Below are 18,725 nucleotides of genomic sequence, written 5' to 3'. Positions count from 1 at the left end.
CCCCATGTTTGTTAACCAACGCTTTGTGACAACACCTCTTGGAAACTCGATAGGAGATAACCTTGATCAATGTAACATGGTTTTGGTCGTCTAATGGAGAAGGATCTTCCGTGATTTATTTAATGGTTCTCGATGAAAAGCTCAGCACAACGGAGCCCTGTGAACTTGGTAATATCTCCAAAGAATCCGCCGGCCTCACTAATTAAGTACACAGTTATTGATACATGCAGGTGTTAAACTAAATGTCAAAACCCTGTAACATTGAGTCGTCTTCTATGATAGCTATCGTCATGCCAGATAGTAAAAAGCCTATCTAGGTTATAGCTCTTGCTAAATGCCTGTCCAGGTGAAAGTTTCCGGTACTGAGAAAGACACTCTAGTGTGTACTTGATCGCTCGACAAGCCAACGCGCACCGTATATTCCCCCTTCTCTGCATGCCATCGTTTTGCCACCGAGTCATAAACGCTGACGCTATACTTATCCAGCCGCGCCTCCACCACCTTTGTCTCTCCAGGGCCGATCTCAACCTTTTCGAACGCCTGTAGTTCCTTCACTGGTCGCGAAAGTCCGGGTATTGGGCTATCTTGAGGTCCAGATACGTAGAACTGGACTACAGCCTTGCCTTGTCGAGAACCAACGTTTGCGACTCTAGCCTTGACCAAGACCTCTCCATCGGGGCCCAATGTAGCCCGTCCTTTTTGAATCTCAACGCTTACAATCTGAAACCGTGTGTAGGAAAGTCCGAATCCGAATGGGTACAAAGGCTTAGGCTTGCTCGCTTGATCGTACCATCGATATCCCACGTCAAGTCCCTCTTCGTATCGAAGAATGTCATCAGGACCGGCAGGGAAGTTTCCAAACGACGGGCCGTCCTCTAGCTTTCGTGGCCATGTCAGTGGCAGTCTACCACTAGGATTCACCTGTCCAGAGAGAACGGCTGCAACTGATAATCCTGCTTCTTGTCCAGGGAACCAAGCTTGAACAATTCCAGGAACAACATCAACGATCTGTGAGAGACTAACAGGTGCGCCTGAGAAGTTCACAACCACCGTCTTGGAGTTTGAAGAGGCAACTGCCTTGACCAAGTCGTATTGTTCTGGTGTGAGATCCATCGTGTCCCGATCAAAGCCCTCCGACTCAATCTCGTTGGTCGTTCCGACGCAGACAATAGCATACTCGGCTTCTGAGGCCACTTTCTTGGCATCATTCAACGAGGCTTGCAGGTTGATCTCCTCATGGAAGCGAATGGAGCTTCCTTGAAACATCTTTCCAAACAAAGGCGGTCCAGCCAAGATATCAGGATCGCAAGCCCAAGACTCGAGTTTGATGGAGTAACGGCGACCCTCTTCCACATTATGAGTGAAGCGTCTCTCCAGCTGCTTCTTGAAGAAGTAGAAAGACTCGGGCCGTAGCTTTGTCTCTTGGGGTCGTTCAAAGACCAACTGGCCGTCAATGTAGCATTTCGCCCGACCTGTGCTGATGACTGAAAAGATTGCGTTGCCTGTTGAAGGCGCCACCAAATCGAACGTGATTCGCGTGCAGTAGCTAATCTTGTCAAGGTATTCTGGCCACTGTTCCTTGATCATGTACTCGGCTTGAGGGCGGAACTCTTCGTGGACGAGATTCTCGCCAATCACGGAGCCATTGAACCACTCCAGTCGAACAGGAAGTTCAGAGTGTTGCGGCTGACCGGTGGGAAAGACGGAGCTGGGATCTGCATGAGGAACAGCACCAAAGACTGGCACACCGGCTGCTGTCCTGGTATCATAGCCCAGCCTTTGAAACCCTTCGATTGGAGTAACGGCATGCAAGGCATCGACTCGAGCACTTCCTCCACCTCCGAGGACAACAGAGCTCGCATGCTGACCGATCAATGCGACAGTTGAGCTCTTAGATATGGGCAAGATATCACCAGCGTTCTTGAGCAAGACGATTCCATCTGCTGCGGCTTCTTTGATGAGATCATCGCGAGCTTGGTCTTCTACCGCACGCTCAGGGGGTTCCTCGGGATTCTCGAATCGACCGAGCCGATAAGCCAACTTGAGAATGCGTAAAACGCTCTTGTTTATAGTCTCTTCGGTGATGCTACCCTGCTGAACGAGCTTCGACACGGCATCTGGGGTGCGCCATTTCGGTGGACCGGGCATCTCAATGTCGACGCCAGCGTTGATGCCGGGTGCGACGGAGTAAGTTCCCATCCAGTCCGAGATGACGGGTCCTTGGAAGCCCCATTCATCTCTCAAGACACCGTTGATGAGCTCGTCACTGTCAGCGACGTAGGTTCCCTGAACCCTATTGTAGCTACACACAGTAACAGTCAGCAAAAATGAAGTGCGAGTAAGCAAATCGCCAATAACTCACCTTGACATGATGCACCAAGGGTCTGAGAGTTTTAGGACAAGCTGGAATGGCTTCAGGTAAATCTCTCTCAAAGCCTGCTCCTCAACTTCGACGCTCAATGTCGTCCGCTGATTCTCTGCGTCATTCGCCACAAAGTGCTTTGGAGTCGCCGCGACACGGCCCGTCGACTGGCATCCGCGGACATAGGCAGCTGCGAGATGACCCAGAACGAGAGGATCCTCGCTATAGGTCTCGTAGTTTCGGCCTCCCAGCGGTGAACGGATCACGTTGAGGGTTGGGCCCAGGAGGACATTTGCAGACTTTGTCTCTGCTTCTTTTGCTATTGCGGCGCCAATTCTCTCTAGGATCGACGTGTCGAATGTCGAGCCGAGACATGTCCCGCAGGGAAAGCATGCAGCCTTGATGCCAGACACATAGCTCTCTCCTCGGGCACCATTGGGCCCATCAGTAAACTGAGACAAAGGATGTTAACTTCTGTTCGTGCTTGACAAATTGAGAACAAAGACATACCTTGATATGGGGCACAAAGACCCCGTCCCTTTGTATAACTGGAGTGCGCCACCAGTCAACACCCGAAAGGAAACGTATCTTTTCCTCAAGCGTGAGAGACGAAAGAATATTGTGAAGAGAATCGGGACTCATGGTGGCGAGCTATGGAGGATGCGGTGTGATGAACCGAGATCGGTCATTTCGGCGGCGTCTTCCCCTCTTATGCCCTTGCAACACATCCCATTCGTACATGTTCCCTCTAAATGCAACCCTGCAATTCGTTACCGAGCGCGGAAATAGGCCCGTGGAGACTGAACAAGTGGATTCTTGGCTCTCCGAACTGCGATCGGCGAGGGCGACCAACCATTGGTTCACCGGCCGAAGCTTCGGAGTCCATTCGGAGTCTTGGTGCATTGATTGGCTGAAGCTGAGGGGCCGTGAAGTGGGCAGACGATCGCGATCCGGGGATGAATGGCATCATCTCGCAGGCCAGCTTGTCTAGCCAATCCTGAGCCGCTATTCAAGATCCAGCCTGGTCAAGGTTGCCGATAGATCAAATTGATCGAATGCTCTCCCCGCGCCACGCATTGAACTATAGCTTCTTTGAACGGTCAACGCGTTGGAGGTTAATCTGCTCTCATCAACTGGGAGGGATGACGCGATCTGAACCAACAAGCGAGGCTTCACAAGGTTGTCACTTGACATCGTGTATAAGTTGAAGCAACCTCCCACAGAAAGATCGACATCAGCTCATCATCACACGGCCTTCAACGCTTCATCTTATACAACCAAGACCGCAATGGCGTCTTCACAAAGCAAAGAGACAAGCTCGGTCAATGTTTCTGCGGCTGGTCATGAAACCGTCGAGGAACTGGATCGGCGCATTCAAGAACTCGCCCACCATGCGCCGCCGTTCTACCAAAGCCGCAACTTGTTCAAGCTTTATCTGCTCATGATCCCTGGATGTCTTGTCCCTGCTGTAACACTGGGATTTGACGGGGCGATGATGAGCGGTCTTCAGGCAGTGCCAGCTTGGGATTCTTGTAAGTTCACCGTTCTAGGCTTATACGACAGACAGCTGGCTGACAAGTTGACTCCTTCATTAGACTTCAACAGTCCTCGCGGCAGTATTCTCGGTCTTCTAAATGCGATCCTAGGCCTCGGCTGCATCGTTGCCACACCTTTCATCAGCGTTGTGGGTGATCGCTGGGGTCGCCGTATGGGGATCTTCTTGGGCGCCGTGATCATGTTAATTGGAGGTGTCATTCAAGGCGCATGCGTTCACAGTAAGAAACCAGAAACGGTATCCGTTAATATTTATCCTACTAATGCAACCTTACAGTTTCCATGTTCTTGATCTCTCGCTTCGTCATTGGCTTCGGTCTTGTCTTTGCCAACACCTACGCTCCCATGCTCATCGGCGAGTTGGCCCATCCCAAAGATCGACAAGTCGCCACTTCTCTGTATCAGACTTCCTGGTATCTTGGTGCCATAGCTGCCGCATGGACAACGTTTGGAACATTCAGGATCCCCAACGACTGGGCATGGCGAATCCCATCTTATCTCCAAGCTGTGCCAGCTCTTGTCCAGATCTTGGGTATCTGGTTCCTCCCCGAGTCTCCACGCTTTCTCATTGCAAAAGGAAAACCCGAAAAAGCAAGGGATATCTTGGTCAAGTACCACGCTAATGGAGATGCCTCCTCCGAGTTTGTCGAGTTAGAGTATCGCCAGATGCGTGGGGTCATTGAAGCTGAACTTGCGAACGCCACCGGGTGGGCATCTATGCTCAAAACACCCGGTAACCGCCATCGCCTACTTGTCATTGTTCTTTTGGGTCTCTTCTCACAGTGGTCCGGAAACGGGCTTGTCTCTTACTATCTCGTCCGTGTCCTCGAAACCGTTGGAATTACGAATGCCAGACACACCAACATCATCAACGGCTGCTTGATGATCTTCAACTGGCTCACATCTGTCGCTTCCGCCTTTGCTTCAGGTCGTCTCAAGCGCCGAACACAGTTCATGATCTCCGTTGTGGGCATGCTCCTCGTGTTCAGCAGCCAGACTCTTTGTGCAGGTCTGTTCAACGAAAGAGGCAACAAAGCCGCTGGTCACGGTGTTCTTGCGATGCTCTTCATCTTTTACGCATTCTTCAACTTTGCCTTCAACGCTCTACTCTACTCTTATCCCGTTGAAATCTTGCCCTACCCCATCCGAGCTAAAGGCTTTTCGGTTCTCATGTTCTTTGGTAAGGGAGCAGGATTCGTCAACTCTTTTGTAAACCCCATCGGTCTCCAGGCCTTGGCATGGAAGTATTACGGAGTTTATGTCGGTTGGCTGTGTATTGAAGTTGCTTGTGTCTATTTCCTCTTCCCAGAGACATCTGGTCGAAGTCTTGAGGCCATCGCCAGCGTGTTTGACGGGGAGATTAAGCTGGACACTGAGAAGTTGGTCGAAAGTAAGGAAGGATCGAAGGAGATTGGCAAGGAGCTTTGATGGGGGGTTAAAGAGTTGCGTATTGTAGGTACATGGTGCCAATCTTTCACATGCCAACTAGCTGCGTCCATCAAGAGGAATGAATAAAGATACCTTTTCTTTTTCTTTTTTTGGTACTACGATTCTGCGTAGCGCGACTAACAATCTGGCTTGTCTACGCTACCTACGTTCTACAATAAAAATCATACATTTACAAAAATATGCAAGACAAAACAAAAGAAAATCGGCACAAAAGGAACGTCTACGTACGGCCCGGCTCCATCATCTCGGCCATTGTAAAGAAGTTTCCCTCCCAAATCTCCCCAACCCAGTCGTCAATCGTCAACAAACGCCAACCGATGGTGCACTGATAAATCGCCTGGTAGAAATCCATCTTCAGCCCGCTCTCAGTAACCTCCCTTCCCCATACAGGACAGAGCTGAGACAAGCGGTCCGTGTACACCTTTCTGAGCTTTGTTTGCTCATATTCCATGAGGTGATCCCAGTAGAGGATGTTCTTGCCTTCGCTCTCGAGATAATAGTCGCCATCGCGAATTCGTCTCGCAGCCTCCATCTCTTCATCAGCAGCCATGTACCCATCAGGATCCGGGAGTTCTTCACGGTCTCGCCCGCGAAGGAACTGGGGCATACGCGTAGTAGTCCAGAGAGGCACCGCCGAGGCGCATTCCCAGTCTATGATAGCTGTGATAGCTCCATCGTCGTCGACCAGGATATTGTTCAGATTAAGGTCACCGTGCAGCAGTACTGTTGGCTCCGGTGGGTTCAGGGTTTTGGGGAAGATATCGGGCAGAAGATCAGAGAGTAGCTCAGCAACTTCAATACTGTACTCAGCGTGGGCTTTTTCCTCTGCGTCTGAGTCTGATGAGTCTGAGCTGTTGTCTGAAGATGAGCTTGAGTCTGAGGATGAGCTGTCGGAGGAGGATGAGCTGTCGGAGGAGGATGAGCTGTCGGAGGAGGATGAGTTGGAGGATGAATCAGAGTCTGAATCCGAGTTCGAGTGTTCCTTTACTACTCTCTTTTGGTCTCCAATGATGACAGTGATGTACGACTTGAGCCAGTCGTAGCTACAGCGAAATGGCCCTCGAGGGACATCCACGTCATAACGCTTACCCATGAAGAACATGCCATCAACCAACTGTCCAGGTTCCAACTTGGCATCATCTTCGAGACTGACATCCTTCAAGGTGCCAATGGTACGGAATTGCGTGTTGTTGAAGAGTTGTGCTTGATATTCGGCAATCTTCTCAACAAAGGTTGTCTTCGCCTCCCACGACATCCCGCGCCATCGATGGTGCGCCGTAACTCCGGGCATCATCTCCATGAGGATCCATTCATATCCTATCTCATTGTCGCTAGAATCGTCGAAAGCAATCACTTTGGGTGCTGGAATGTCTGAGTGGCGTTCAAGCCAGCAGAGAGTTGCCGCTTCTCCAGCAGTCTTCTTGTGGGGGTCAACGGGGAGGGCGACTCGAAAGATCCATCTCCGTTCACAGTTGTCCTCGACCACGTAGACTTTGTTGAAGGCGCCTTCGGTCTTGAACGACACCGAACAGTCGTCTGAAGCATCAAGCTGTAGCACCCGCTGGCATGTTGCTTGGATCGCTTCGATGCTGGGCTCAGATGCCCACTTGGGTTCAAGGGCCCAACCCGAATCGTCCCAGACAAGTCCGTCTCGAGGATTAGTCGACATCTTCGTAGTAGGTAAAATACTAATGTCGAGTAAAGTAGTGTATGGGGTTGTCAGGATATCTTCCCCTCCAGACGTAACTGGGTCAATATATAAGTAAGTGATCATTGCAATGCCTTTGTTTCCTCATGGGAATACACGGCTTGCTATCTTCCAAGTTCTTGAAAGGAGTGGACAAAATGGAAGAAAGGTCATCGCCAGTGCTTCGTTTCATCAATCAAGCTCTGTACAATGCAGGGGTGAAATACATGCCACCTACAGGACAAAGCAAAGTTGGGGAGAAAAGGCCTGTAGTGATAAAACTCCACACTAGACCGGGTGCTCGCAAGTGTTCAGCTTTTTTGCTTTGTTCGCCATCTTTGATGCTCAAAGCCGAACTGAAATCTGACCTGATTGTTCGCTTTGTCAATGGGATGCCTCTTCTCTCCCATCACCTGAAAGGCCTTGTTCGAAGAAGAACAAAGAACGGCATTTAACAGTTAAGGTACAAGAAGCTCGCAAGCGTAACATGGTCAGTCACAGTGATGATTTGTCTCGTTCTCTCTTTTTGTTAGAGTTGTACAGCCTCATATTTTGTTCTCAAGCACCGTTCGCAGAGAAACGAGATTTTGATCGGAGTTATAGAGAACACGTTCCTCCATTCGCCTAGTTCCATAGTGTTCACCTAATAGTTTAAGATGTCCTGCTGTGTTTTTAGGTTAACATGTCACGAACGTATCTGTTACAGATGGACCTGCGCTGTTTTGAAGGTCGAAGCAGGCATTTCATCAACTACATAATTTGTGTCATCTCCAGTCCAACCATTTTCATGCCACCTCTCAGGTACCTTTCTCCACACAGAGCATTGTTTTCCGATCATTCAGGAAAAGAGTTTCCCGATCATTCAAGAAACGAGTTTTCCGATCACTCAAGAAAAGAGTTTTCAGATCATTCAAGAAAAGATGGGAAGACAGTGCAAAAGTACGAAGAAGCTTCTCGCTTTATTCATTGACGAGATTCCAGATGATAAGCTACTGGAATTCTCAGACACTCCTGGTGAAATCTACAGCCAGCAGAATTTTCGTCTAGATTTGCAAGGCAAAACCTCGTCTGGTGGGTGGAACTTGCAAATCCAAGTGAACTATGGTGCCGAGACAGAAGCACTCCAGGCCATGGCCCCAGATACCATTTCAGGTCCAGTACTGGTCACTTTGGAACTACCCATGACCCCTGAGGAGATCAGGGAAGAGTTCCGAAACAAGATCATTCAGCCTCAGCCTCAGCCTCGGAAGCGGAAGCGGAAGAGGTAGATTTCGGATTTTGGATCCAACCGATCCAAGACTAGATGGACTTGCCATCATGTACGATAGTCGGGCGGAGTAGGTAGTGGAGTTGTAGGTCACCTGGTGTCAATTCAATAGAGGGAGATTTCCTATTACAGATTCGTTCACTGAAAATGTCTAACTTTGCATTATATTCGTTTAGTATCGTAGGTAATAAGACTACTCATATAAACAGCTGCCGTCCCCGTAACCAAATCTCGTGACAAACAAACTCGCTAAAAAGAACACATTAAGACTTAAAAACAGCCAAATACACAACCCCGTATCATTTTATGACTTGCTATCCTTAGGAAAGGATAGCTCCTGGTGCTCCACCCACTCCTTTCCCTCCACACTCCTCCGGGACCCCTCAGCTGCCTCCTTATCGAGCGGGCCGGGTCTTGAGAAGATGGCGCCAAAGAGAGACAGGATGCTACTTGTACGAAGGACCATCTGAGAGAACAGAGTGAGACCAGTGATCATAATCTCCTCCTGGGCGTCGGGGTTGTTGGCCTTGGGGCCCATGAACTCGATGTAGCCAACCTTGCTGATGGCCCAAGCGTTGGCAGAGAACTTGGCGACAGGAACGCTGTTCTCATCGAGGCAGATAAAGTCCCAGCTCTTGAAGTCACTAGAGCTAGTCCAGGTCATGGCAGCTGGGGTATCTCCAGGGCCATCGGCGTAGTTGTATGACAAGTGCGTGTAAGAGGTGACGAAGCGTCTTAGAGCCTTGAGAGTTCCCTTCTGGCCACGAAGCTCATAGTCGGCGTGGATCGAGACTGGATGGAGGGTACCGGAACCGATAGTAACAGACTTGTCCTCGGCAGGGTGGAAGACAAGGTGAGGCGACCTCAAGGTGTTGTAGTCGATGACATATCGAGGAACAGACTCTCCAGACTTGTCCTTTTGTGAGACCAAAGCCTTGAACTTCTTCCATGAAAAGTCGATTTGAAGGGTAGGGTTGCCGAGTTGTGACTCGACTGGAGGGGTAATGTCGTTGTTTTGAGGGAAGCTCATGTTGGAGGTGGTGTGAGAGAGATGATGTTGATGAGTGTGTAAAAATGATGAACAGATGGACTTGAAAGAAAGTATATTGTATGAATAACCGTTGTCTGTATTCGCTATGATGATATCCTAAACTCCCTTGGCAGTCCTCGAGATGTTATATACTCACGAACTGTGAGTGATGATTTACGCAGCCCCCAAAGGAGGCAAGGATCAGCGGATGACTGCGTTGATCCAGTTTGGGCTGAGATCTCACGCTAACCATATACGGAGTAATCCAGCGCTCGAGTGACATCACTGATACGGGATTCGTCTGTGCCACATTTTTGGCTGGTTGGGCTGAAGCGTTGAACTCCGATCCCTGAATTTGGGGCGCAAGGTCCACAATCAGAGTCGTTTCAGGAAAGGCTCAACCAATGATATGCTTATCATTCAGTGCTCAGCCTCAAAAGTGCGGAATGTCGCCATAGCCATCGTGCCGAACTCCGGGGCTGAAGAGGCTGAGATCCCAACACCACGCTGAAGGGCGAGAGCGAGCAACGAAGCAAAAGAAATCTGCCAATCGCATGTTGTGAAGAAACCAATCATGTTGGATGAAAAGCTTTGTGATGAGCTTAAAGGCCAATCAGCCTTTTAAAGCGAAGTTATAAACCCCATGTGTTACGCCACAAGGTCCAGGGTAACTAGCCACAACTTCACGGGATCTTTATTGTTCAGGGTGTAAGAGAGCATAAGAAAGGCAGTTATTAAATATGACATGAGTGAAGGTATAATAAAAGCATCAAGGCCTTTATCAAAGAGCTGTGTACACTACTTTGTTCGATAGGGCATGTGCAGTTGAAAGATGCAATATCACTTAAAGAATGGAACGAGGTGGACAAAGTGAGCTTTTGAACAGTGGAGTAGATTTCAATCATGCAACCACACGTGATATCTCACGTGCTCTCTGGGAGCCACCTGTTTATGCAACGAATTTATGCAGTCCTTATGCGTCTTGCACATCTACACAGCACCCGAGAAGAGCTTTGAGGAGCCCTTTCAAAAAGCGCGACTAAGCTCAGTAAACCTAGCTAAGTTCAGCACCATTTCGATACTCTTACTCTCTTCACCCTGAAGTCAAATCCCACAGCTTTTTGAACTCACTATCCCGCTTCAACAACTCCCTAGGATTGTCCCATTCCACGACGCGACCACCGCTCATCACAGCGACGCGATCAAAGTCCACCACAGCTCCAAGTCGATGAACAATAGCAATGACGGTGCACCCGACAAATTGTTCACGAATGACTTGTCTGATAAGTTGCTCTGAGTTGGGGTCCACGTTGCTACTTGCTTCGTCGAGGAGGATGATCCTCTTGTTGGCGAGCATGGCTCTGGCGAGACAGAGCAGCTGGCGTTGACCCTGAGATAGGCGATCAATATCCAGAATGCTGTCCAATCCACCCATTCTGTCAATCACATCTCGCATTTTGAGCCTGTGGAGCGCTGCGAGCATTCTTTCGTCGTTCCGCTCGCCTCGAGGGGCCAAGTTATCTCTGATGCTGGTCTTTTTCATGAAGAATGGGTGCTGGGGAACCACCGCCACCGAGGCTCTAATGGTTTGACGAGGAATAGTAGTGATGTCGATGCCATCAAATTCGATGCTGGAGTTGGCATCAATTTCCAGGAGACGAAGGAGGCAGCCCATAAGAGAGCTCTTCCCACTCCCGCTACGCCCACAAATGCCAACCTTTGAACCCGCAGGAATGTCTAGGGTCACGCCGTGCAGCACTGGGTTCCCCGTCTTGGTGTATGAAGCAGTCATGTTCTTGATGGAAACATGTCCAGATGATGGCCACTCCTCAGGGACTTGGCTCGTTTCGCCAGCCAGATTCTCACTCTCTGTGGTTGCGCCAAATTGCTTGAGGCGGGCAACCGCTCCAAAAGCAGTCTCCAACTGAGTATAACCCTTGATGACTAGCGTCAAAGATTCGTTGAACGAAGTAACGTTGAGAAGTGCCAGTGCCACAAACTTGGGTGCGAATTGACCTCGAAGCTGAACGACGAGTACCATCATGATCCCAGCCATGGCAGCGACCATCAAGTCAAGAACCAGTGCCAGCCAACGCTGGATGCAGAATTGCAGATAATATGGGCGTTGCGACGCGTCGAGGAACTCAAAGTATTGCTCCCGGAATTGTGTCTCCCAAGAAAAGGCTCTCACACTGGATAACCCTTGCAAGGTGTCGAGGAAGTGGGTAAAGAGGGGAGACTTGGCTTGTAGTTCGAGAATCCTGATTTGACGGGATGTTCGGAGATAGAACTTTGACAGGACTGCATGCGATGTTAGAATAGCAAAAAAGTAATGGACCCTCGAACTTACGCCAGCAAAAGAAGAGAATGGGAGGTAGAGTCGCTGCAAAGTAACCGGAAAACACACACATCATGACAGCAGACAAGAACGCTACCGCAATGTTGATGAGCAGATCGATCAGCGTGAATGGCAGCTCAGTATCGACAACAGAGATATCCTGACTAAAACGAGTTGTCGTGACGCCAACATCCGTCTTGGAAAAGAACGACAAAGGAGCATCCATGATGGATTTAAGAAGTCGAGCATGAAGAACCGCCGAGCCGAGCGGGACCGCAATGATGAGGTAAAACCAAGCGCATGATATGAGCGCGGCCATAGATAGACCAGCGAGCATACCGTAGAGGCCGAGGTAGAAGCTGTTTGACTCGTGCTGTGTCGCACCAGTGCGACCTGTCCAGAAACTGAGCAGTAACTCGGTCATCTTGTAGCCTCCAGCGTGGAGACAAACAAGAGATAGAATCAGAAGAACGTGCCACAAGGGAACTGATCCGAGGTAATATCCATAAGTTGCAAACTCTCCAAGTCCTTGACCGAGTGAAGCTTGCGTATCCTCTCCTGGTGCTGGAGGGCTCGATGTTGCCAGTTCGCCGGGTCCGGTGGTAATAGTATTGTCGTCCTTGGAGGCGGACCCGTTCTGCTCAAAGTGAAGACCCTTGAAATATACGGTGTCGGTCTTGAGCTGTTCAAAAGTTCCTTGGTGTAGAATGGAGCCCTGCTCACTCAAAGCGATAACATGATCGGCATACACGAGGCGATGGACTTGATCCATGTTAGTATCAGACACCGCTGATGAGATAATAGACTGAAACTTACTGGCATTTGTAACACACACAACTGTGGTGCCCATCTCTCGGAACAGACCGCGCTCAGAGAAGAGCATCCGGTGGATATGTTCCTCTGTCGCGGCGTCTTGGCCTGCAAAGACATCATCCAAGAAGATGACGGGTACCCTCGAGTAGACTGCTCGCGCAAGAGCAAGCCGTTGTTTCTGGCCACCGCTGAGTGATACTCCTTTGGTGCCTGCCTTTGTGGCATCCCTTCCTGGTAGCTCCATCATATCTTGCTCTAAAGCGCATGCATAAATGACCTTGTCATACCACGACTTGTCGTAGTTGAATGCTCCCAAGATGTTTTGTCGTAGAGTCAAGTTCTGGATCCACGGCTCCTGGCCGACAAATGCAATCCTACGGGTTCCAGTAAAGATGGATCCCTTGGATGGTTTCATTTCTCCAAGCATTGCCTGCAAGAGCGTGCTCTTTCCTGAGCCTACACTGCCGATGATGTAGGTGAAGTGCGACTTCCGGATAGTACATGAGATGTTGTGCAGGATTGGGGACTCTGCTTGACCCCAGCTGAAACTGGCGTCTGAGACTACCATAAGAGGATCCCCGACAGAAAACTCTTGCGTTGGTGATAGATTCTGCATTTCAATAACGTCACTGCTTCTCGAAGAAAGACTTGTGCTGTCATTTGCTTGGATGGTGCCAGTGTTCAAAGGAAGTCGATGGTCCTTGAAGCTGTCTGATATCAAGAAAGCCTGGATTCGGTCGAAACAAGCCAGAGAAGCGCTGACCATTGGGATTGTGCGAATGACCGTGGCCATGGGAGTCGACAAGAGATATATCAAAGACAATGACGTGTAAGCTGAGGCGACGTTCAATGGTTGACCTGTGCTCTGAGATATAATGACAAATGTCGCAAAAGTTGCCAAAGGTGAGATGGTTTGTGTACTGGATGCTGTTGTCGATAAGTCAGCAGCAAAGCAACCAAGGAGGGCGAGACTGATATCCTACCCAGTATCAATCGAAAGACCAACAGCTTCCGAGCTTTCTTTGCTAGCTTCAACTCCTTTATCCGCAAGTTTTGAACCATGCTGTTGAGAACGTCTGTAAGTCCGAGCATTTTGACTTCCTAGAAGAGAGTTAACAACAAGAGCCAACAACTGAGACCATGCACTCACCTTCATCGACCCGAGCATAGAGGCAGTTACATCAACTCGAGTCTGAATGCCACGGACCCATTTCTTCTGTGCCCTTCCCATGTGGTTGGCGAGCTGCATGATGCCGACGGTGGCAACTATAACGAGTTAGCGGGCGCCTCAATATTCGTGTTCAAGCGCTAACCTATCGCGATAATCATGGGTGACAGAAATGCAAGGCCAAGCTGTCTGTATAGAAGAAACAGCGCCACACCACATTCGATCGGGGAAGCCCAGACTTCGTGCAAGTTGCTGAAACCGAGACAAATGGCTTCAGTATCGGTAGACATGAGCGTGACGGCGACTATGAGTAGGTCAGTGCCGCATCTTGAAGCAAAGCTGGAGTTCTTACTGGTCTCGTCGAACGCTGTGGTGCTAAGGTCAAGTGTCTTGTTGTAAATGAGACTTTCGAGGCTGCCTCTGACCGATGTCACGAACCTATACAGTCAGTAAAATCGCATGATTGGTGTTCGCTGCAACGTACTGATATGTCTTATGGTAGTAGAACCCGTTGGAGATCTGTTATCACAGGTTAGTAGTGTAATTGGCTGAGCAGAGTGAACTCACGGCGAGACCGATAAAGACCAAGAGCCACGCCCCAGTGAGTCCCCATCCAATACTTTTAGGTTCGGTCAAGTCGCTGGCAAAGCCAACGGTCCTTTGAATAAGGAAAGGCTGGGTGTACTTGAATGCTATCAAGCAAATACGAGAAAGCATACCAGAGGCGAAGACGGCCTTTGCAGCCCAGATGGTAGACCAAAAAAGCCTATTCTTCTTGGTGTGATTTGCTGTAGGAGCAGTCAGAAACCGCTCAAGTGTTCAGTGTGTAATGTGTGACCTACTTAAACTCCAAGTCTCTTGCGCATGGGCGACGAGTCTTCTCGATGAGAGCGAAGAATCGATTGTATACCTAGCGGCTAGTCAGCATGCATTCCTGACGAGGAATAATGAACGACAACATACAAGTCCTCTTCGGTCAAAGGCCGACCGAACCCAATTTTCATCAGAGGGTTAAGCCACCAGAACACACTCCGGCCCAAGATCCCAGAGGTTGACTCGGGTGAGAGTTCCTGATATTGGGCTCGAAGAATGGATCGCTTCTCCCATGCCTCCGATACCAACACGGTAAACTTGATTGCGACAGTTGCCGTGAAAACCTTGGCTATCAGCTTTGTACCCTCAATGAGCCATAGCGTCCTGGCGATGGCACAGTCAAAGAGTAACGTAAGAAGCAGGTAGACGTTGATGAGTGTTGAAGGCCTAACGGATCGAGTGTGCTCGGCATACGACAAGAAAGCCAATGCGAAGCCATTGAGAAAGACCAAGACAGCTGCTGCAATTTGTGACTTTGGCACAGGTAGAGGACCGAGCACCCAACACAGCAGAACGGTCAATTGAAGAATCGTATACACGGCGATAAGACCCTAGCAACAGTTAGAGATGGGTCATGAGGCGGTTACTTATCGTACCAATTTGAGAACGAACTGGGAGTTTTTGGTCAATTTTCGAGGCTGCTTGACCAACCAAAACAGTCGCTGTGGAGTCAAAACAAGAAACAAAGTTGATGGCAGGATCGACAAGACTGCATTCTCAAACAAGAGGGTAAAGTCGAATCTGTACGACGCCGCTGGACCAAAGTTGGCCTCGGCGTCAAGCATCGCGTCGACCGATGAGTTCATGATTGAATAGAAGTGTTCATTCTCTTGAAGATCGGCTGGAAGAGTTCTTGCGCTGATAAAAGGGGGCTTAAAAACAAGCGAAATCCTTCCGATTGCGATATCGTGAGCGGGGATTGCGATGGCCCCGTACGTAACGTCCCACGTAACGAGACGTATTCCACCTACCGGAAACGGCTTATCAATTGTCAGCAACTAGGCAACCATGAGGGGCAGATATGTACGTTCGAATTGGCCAGTGAAAAGGCGGAGGACGACGACACATACGAATTGCTTGCGTGGGACTTTTACTTTCGCTTAACTATCACATTCTGGCTTGACTTAACGGTGGGACCTTGAATGCATTGTTCCTTTGTTATAAACTTGAATTGACTCTTATCTGCAGTATCGTAGCATTTACAATTGTAACCTCGGTGATTAGTCCTGCAGAGCTCTCAGAGAGAAACCCTTGCATGGACATCACTTCCTGAAGAAGCCGAGGACCTTCTTTCGTAGGCCACCGTTCCACTCCTCATCCTGGGGGGTCTCCCTCTCCTCAAACTCTCGCCTGCCAATCGCTAGATCAATAGTCTCTGCACTCCAGAATGTCGTCTTCTTGACGATCTTCCACCATGTGACGTTGCTGATAAAGATAATGGTGCCAATGTACTTGAGGATGAAGACGTCGACCTTGAAGTGCGGGATAAAAGCGTCATAACCTATCGTCTATGTTAGTACTCTTAATTTCTCACGTGTGACTGGTGAAGAGTGCTTACCATTGAAGATGATGACCAGGACGGAGATGAACAAGGCAAAGTAGGAGCCGTAGGGCTGCATAAAGCCCTCATACGGAAGATCGCTAGTGGCGATGCCTTGGGCCTTCAGGGCCTGACGGAATCGAATATGGGTGATGAGAATAGCCACCCAGTTGAGGACGGCAAAGACGGTCACTAGGCTCACAAAGTAGCCAAACACTGTAGAAGATGACTTGCTGGCGTTCATGTAACCGAGGGCGATGCACACCGACGCAGCGGCGACAGCGTAAATGGGGTTGCCGTTTTCACGGGCTTTGGCGAAGAGGCGAGGGGCTTGGCCGTCCTTGGCGAGACCGTAAAGAGATCTAGACGAGCAGTAGATATCTGGAAAGGTGGATTGTTAGCTAATTTGATTGTGTCGTTCGCATGTTGCTAAGTACCTGAGCTTGCCGCGCTGAGGGTAAAGACCAAGAGACAACCGTTGATAAAGTCGGGGAACACGCCAACACCGGCCATGCTAACAGAGACGACGAAAGGAGAGGCAGCTAGAAAGTCGAGTTAGATATTGCCACTAATTTTCAGCCTATCGAGAGACTTACCACCGCTGGTTGCCTGCTTGGTCGCTCCGATGAGCTTCTCACTGTTGTAAGGAACAGCCATGCCAAGCACTAAAATGCCGAGGATGTAAAAGACGGCAATTCTCCAGAAAGTCTGCTTCACAGCTCGAGGAACGTTCTTCCTTGGGTTGGGGGTCTCTCCGAAAGTCATGCCCACGACTTCAGTTCCCTAGAAAAAACCGTCAGACAAAACAAGTCGCCATAAACGACAGTTTAAAAGCTCACTGTATACGCAAAGCAAGCTTGCACCATGCATGCCCACCAGCCGAGGAATCTTCCCTTGGCTCCCTCGGCCAAGTATTCCGCGAAAGCTCCTGGATCTTGCCAGTATCGAAAGCCCGATCGATCGTGGTTGGGTCCGCCGCCGAGCGCGACGACGAGGGTGGAGATGATTAGAGTCGTCATGATGAGAACCTTGCACAGGCCCAGCCAAAATTCGGTTTCGCCGAAGCTGTTGACGTGGAGAACCTGGAGACGTTAGCATCAGTTGACCAAGGTTGGATATAGGTTGCCTACATTGACTGTGATGATGAGGACTCCAAAGACTGTGATCCAGATGGCAACGTTCAGGTCTGGCCTCCAGTACTGGAGAATCAAGCCCGTGGCCGTCAAATTGGTCGGTGTTGCGATAATGTACTTGAGGAAGTAGTTCCAGCCGGTAGCGAACCTAGTCACCAAGTCAACACTGCTTCCAAGCACGGGGAGTCAGACTGTCTTACCCAAACGCCGGGTCAACCATGCGGGTAGCATATCCTCCAAAGCCCTTATTCATGGGCAAAAAGGTCGCCATCTCGCCCAGAGCAGTCATGACGAAAAACACAGTGAGCCCAATGACCATATAGGCGATCAAAAGACTGCCAGGGCCTCCTCTAGACAGAGCACTGCCCGAACCAATAACCAATCCTGTTCCAATTGCACAAGCAATCGAGAACATAAAGACCTGGTGTGGTTTAAAGTCTCGTTTCAAGTCATTAGACTGGACGGTCTCCCCCTGAGTGTGGGACTCGACCGCACCCAGCTCCTCAAGCTTCTCCTTGTCGAATTGCTCGGCCATGATGCTTGTGACAACGGTAGAAGATTGACTTTGAAAGAATGATGCAGAAAGTGCTTGAGTTGTTGAGATACAAATCTAGCGAGGGAGTCGAGGCCTTTTGACCTTGCTGGACCACACTAACTCTGATAAAGAATGAACGGACCTCCCCGCCGGTTATCTCGCTCGGGCGCCATGACCGAGGCTAATGGTATCGCCCGGTGAGAGCGACCGAGTAGCCTATCTCCAACGCCCCACGCTTTATCAAGCTTTTTTGCCCCATTCTACCCCAGAATCATGACTCGCAAGGTGTCATGGTGCGGAGAGGCGGAGCATTTAGCGTCGCGGTCATGCCATGACCAGGGCAAGCCCCTGTAGATGTTTACGGGGTTTGGTCCCCGCCTGGGTCCCTTGGTCATGACTATCCTCTCTTTTCCCTCGTGTCGGCGATTTTCTGAGTGTTTTATCCTTGGATGATAACCGATAAGTAGAGATAGCATAGATAGAGGTGGAGTTTAAAACGCCTAGATGCCCTCGGGGTTTGGTCCCCGCTCGCGTCCCTGGCTCATGGTAGCTGAGAGTGGCAACAAGAGACCCTCACCCGGAAGTGTACGATAGGTTCCCTGCATATGCGTGCGGAAGAATCGGAAAGATTATGAACTACACATTACGTACAGAGAAGAGATTGAGCAAGGATTATCAGGTCTCACATGGGGTAAGATGCGGAGATGTTGAACGTAGCTTGATTCGTTCCATAAACCCGAGTCTCGACCTCCTGAATAATCATGGCAAGCCAACTTGAGGGAATTTGCTCAACACTCGTTGAATCGGCTTTTTGCAACGTATTCTGAAGTCCTGAGTTTCATTCGTGGAGAAGGGGTTACTGTGCTAAGGAGAATGCTTCCACGGTGTCGTGCCGAGAAGCCAGCTTTCTGAATCGAAAGTGCTACATGTACATAAAAAAACGGGCACTAACTGGGACTCATGTTTATGCTTAAAT

At 49.7% G+C, this 18,725-nt stretch overlaps 7 protein-coding genes across 7 annotated transcripts; 2 read left to right on the top strand and 5 right to left on the bottom strand.

The window, feature by feature from the left end:
• Positions 1 to 330: 330 nt before the first annotated feature.
• Positions 331 to 3,004, bottom strand: NECHADRAFT_122923 (uncharacterized protein; the record flags this gene model as incomplete). Its single annotated transcript, XM_003041253.1, has 3 exons — positions 331 to 2,302; positions 2,363 to 2,814; positions 2,873 to 3,004. 3 exons carry the CDS (start codon positions 3,002 to 3,004, stop codon positions 331 to 333), a joined length of 2,556 nt encoding a protein of 851 aa, XP_003041299.1.
• Positions 3,005 to 3,650: 646 nt separating this feature from the next.
• Positions 3,651 to 5,344, top strand: NECHADRAFT_52381 (uncharacterized protein; the record flags this gene model as incomplete). Its single annotated transcript, XM_003041285.1, has 3 exons — positions 3,651 to 3,864; positions 4,009 to 4,137; positions 4,194 to 5,344. 3 exons carry the CDS (start codon positions 3,651 to 3,653, stop codon positions 5,342 to 5,344), a joined length of 1,494 nt encoding a protein of 497 aa, XP_003041331.1.
• A 137-nt stretch (positions 5,345 to 5,481) lies between these two features.
• On the bottom strand, positions 5,482 to 7,034 carry NECHADRAFT_86821 (uncharacterized protein; the record flags this gene model as incomplete). The annotated part of the gene is made up of 2 exons (XM_003041252.1): positions 5,482 to 5,507; positions 5,594 to 7,034. 2 exons carry the CDS (start codon positions 7,032 to 7,034, stop codon positions 5,482 to 5,484), a joined length of 1,467 nt encoding a protein of 488 aa, XP_003041298.1.
• Positions 7,035 to 7,972: 938 nt separating this feature from the next.
• Positions 7,973 to 8,320, top strand: NECHADRAFT_86820 (uncharacterized protein; the record flags this gene model as incomplete). The annotated part of the gene is made up of 1 exon (XM_003041284.1): positions 7,973 to 8,320. One exon carries the CDS (start codon positions 7,973 to 7,975, stop codon positions 8,318 to 8,320), a length of 348 nt encoding a protein of 115 aa, XP_003041330.1.
• Positions 8,321 to 8,986: 666 nt separating this feature from the next.
• Positions 8,987 to 9,307, bottom strand: NECHADRAFT_9099 (uncharacterized protein; the record flags this gene model as incomplete). Its single annotated transcript, XM_003041251.1, has 1 exon — positions 8,987 to 9,307. A coding segment is annotated over one exon (321 nt), but the record flags the coding sequence as incomplete, so codon positions are not given.
• A 1,135-nt stretch (positions 9,308 to 10,442) lies between these two features.
• On the bottom strand, positions 10,443 to 15,326 carry NECHADRAFT_52409 (uncharacterized protein; the record flags this gene model as incomplete). The annotated part of the gene is made up of 12 exons (XM_003041250.1): positions 10,443 to 11,650; positions 11,700 to 12,449; positions 12,504 to 13,427; positions 13,484 to 13,601; positions 13,651 to 13,766; positions 13,814 to 13,972; positions 14,021 to 14,106; positions 14,153 to 14,187; positions 14,236 to 14,456; positions 14,511 to 14,578; positions 14,632 to 15,092; positions 15,138 to 15,326. The coding sequence occupies 12 exons, from the start codon at positions 15,324 to 15,326 to the stop codon at positions 10,443 to 10,445; spliced, it is 4,335 nt and encodes a 1,444-aa protein (XP_003041296.1).
• Positions 15,327 to 15,803: 477 nt separating this feature from the next.
• On the bottom strand, positions 15,804 to 17,749 carry NECHADRAFT_52388 (uncharacterized protein; the record flags this gene model as incomplete). The annotated part of the gene is made up of 7 exons (XM_003041249.1): positions 15,804 to 16,042; positions 16,100 to 16,462; positions 16,519 to 16,623; positions 16,678 to 16,864; positions 16,921 to 17,163; positions 17,212 to 17,362; positions 17,415 to 17,749. 7 exons carry the CDS (start codon positions 17,747 to 17,749, stop codon positions 15,804 to 15,806), a joined length of 1,623 nt encoding a protein of 540 aa, XP_003041295.1.
• Between the last annotated feature and the right edge of the window lie 976 nt (positions 17,750 to 18,725).

The sequence above is a fragment of the Fusarium vanettenii genome (genome assembly GCF_000151355.1).
Source record: "Fusarium vanettenii 77-13-4 chromosome 11 genomic scaffold NECHAsca_48_chr11_4_0, whole genome shotgun sequence".
Classification (NCBI taxonomy): Eukaryota; Fungi; Ascomycota; class Sordariomycetes; order Hypocreales; family Nectriaceae; genus Fusarium; species Fusarium vanettenii.
This window is presented reverse-complemented; position numbering and strand designations above follow the sequence as displayed.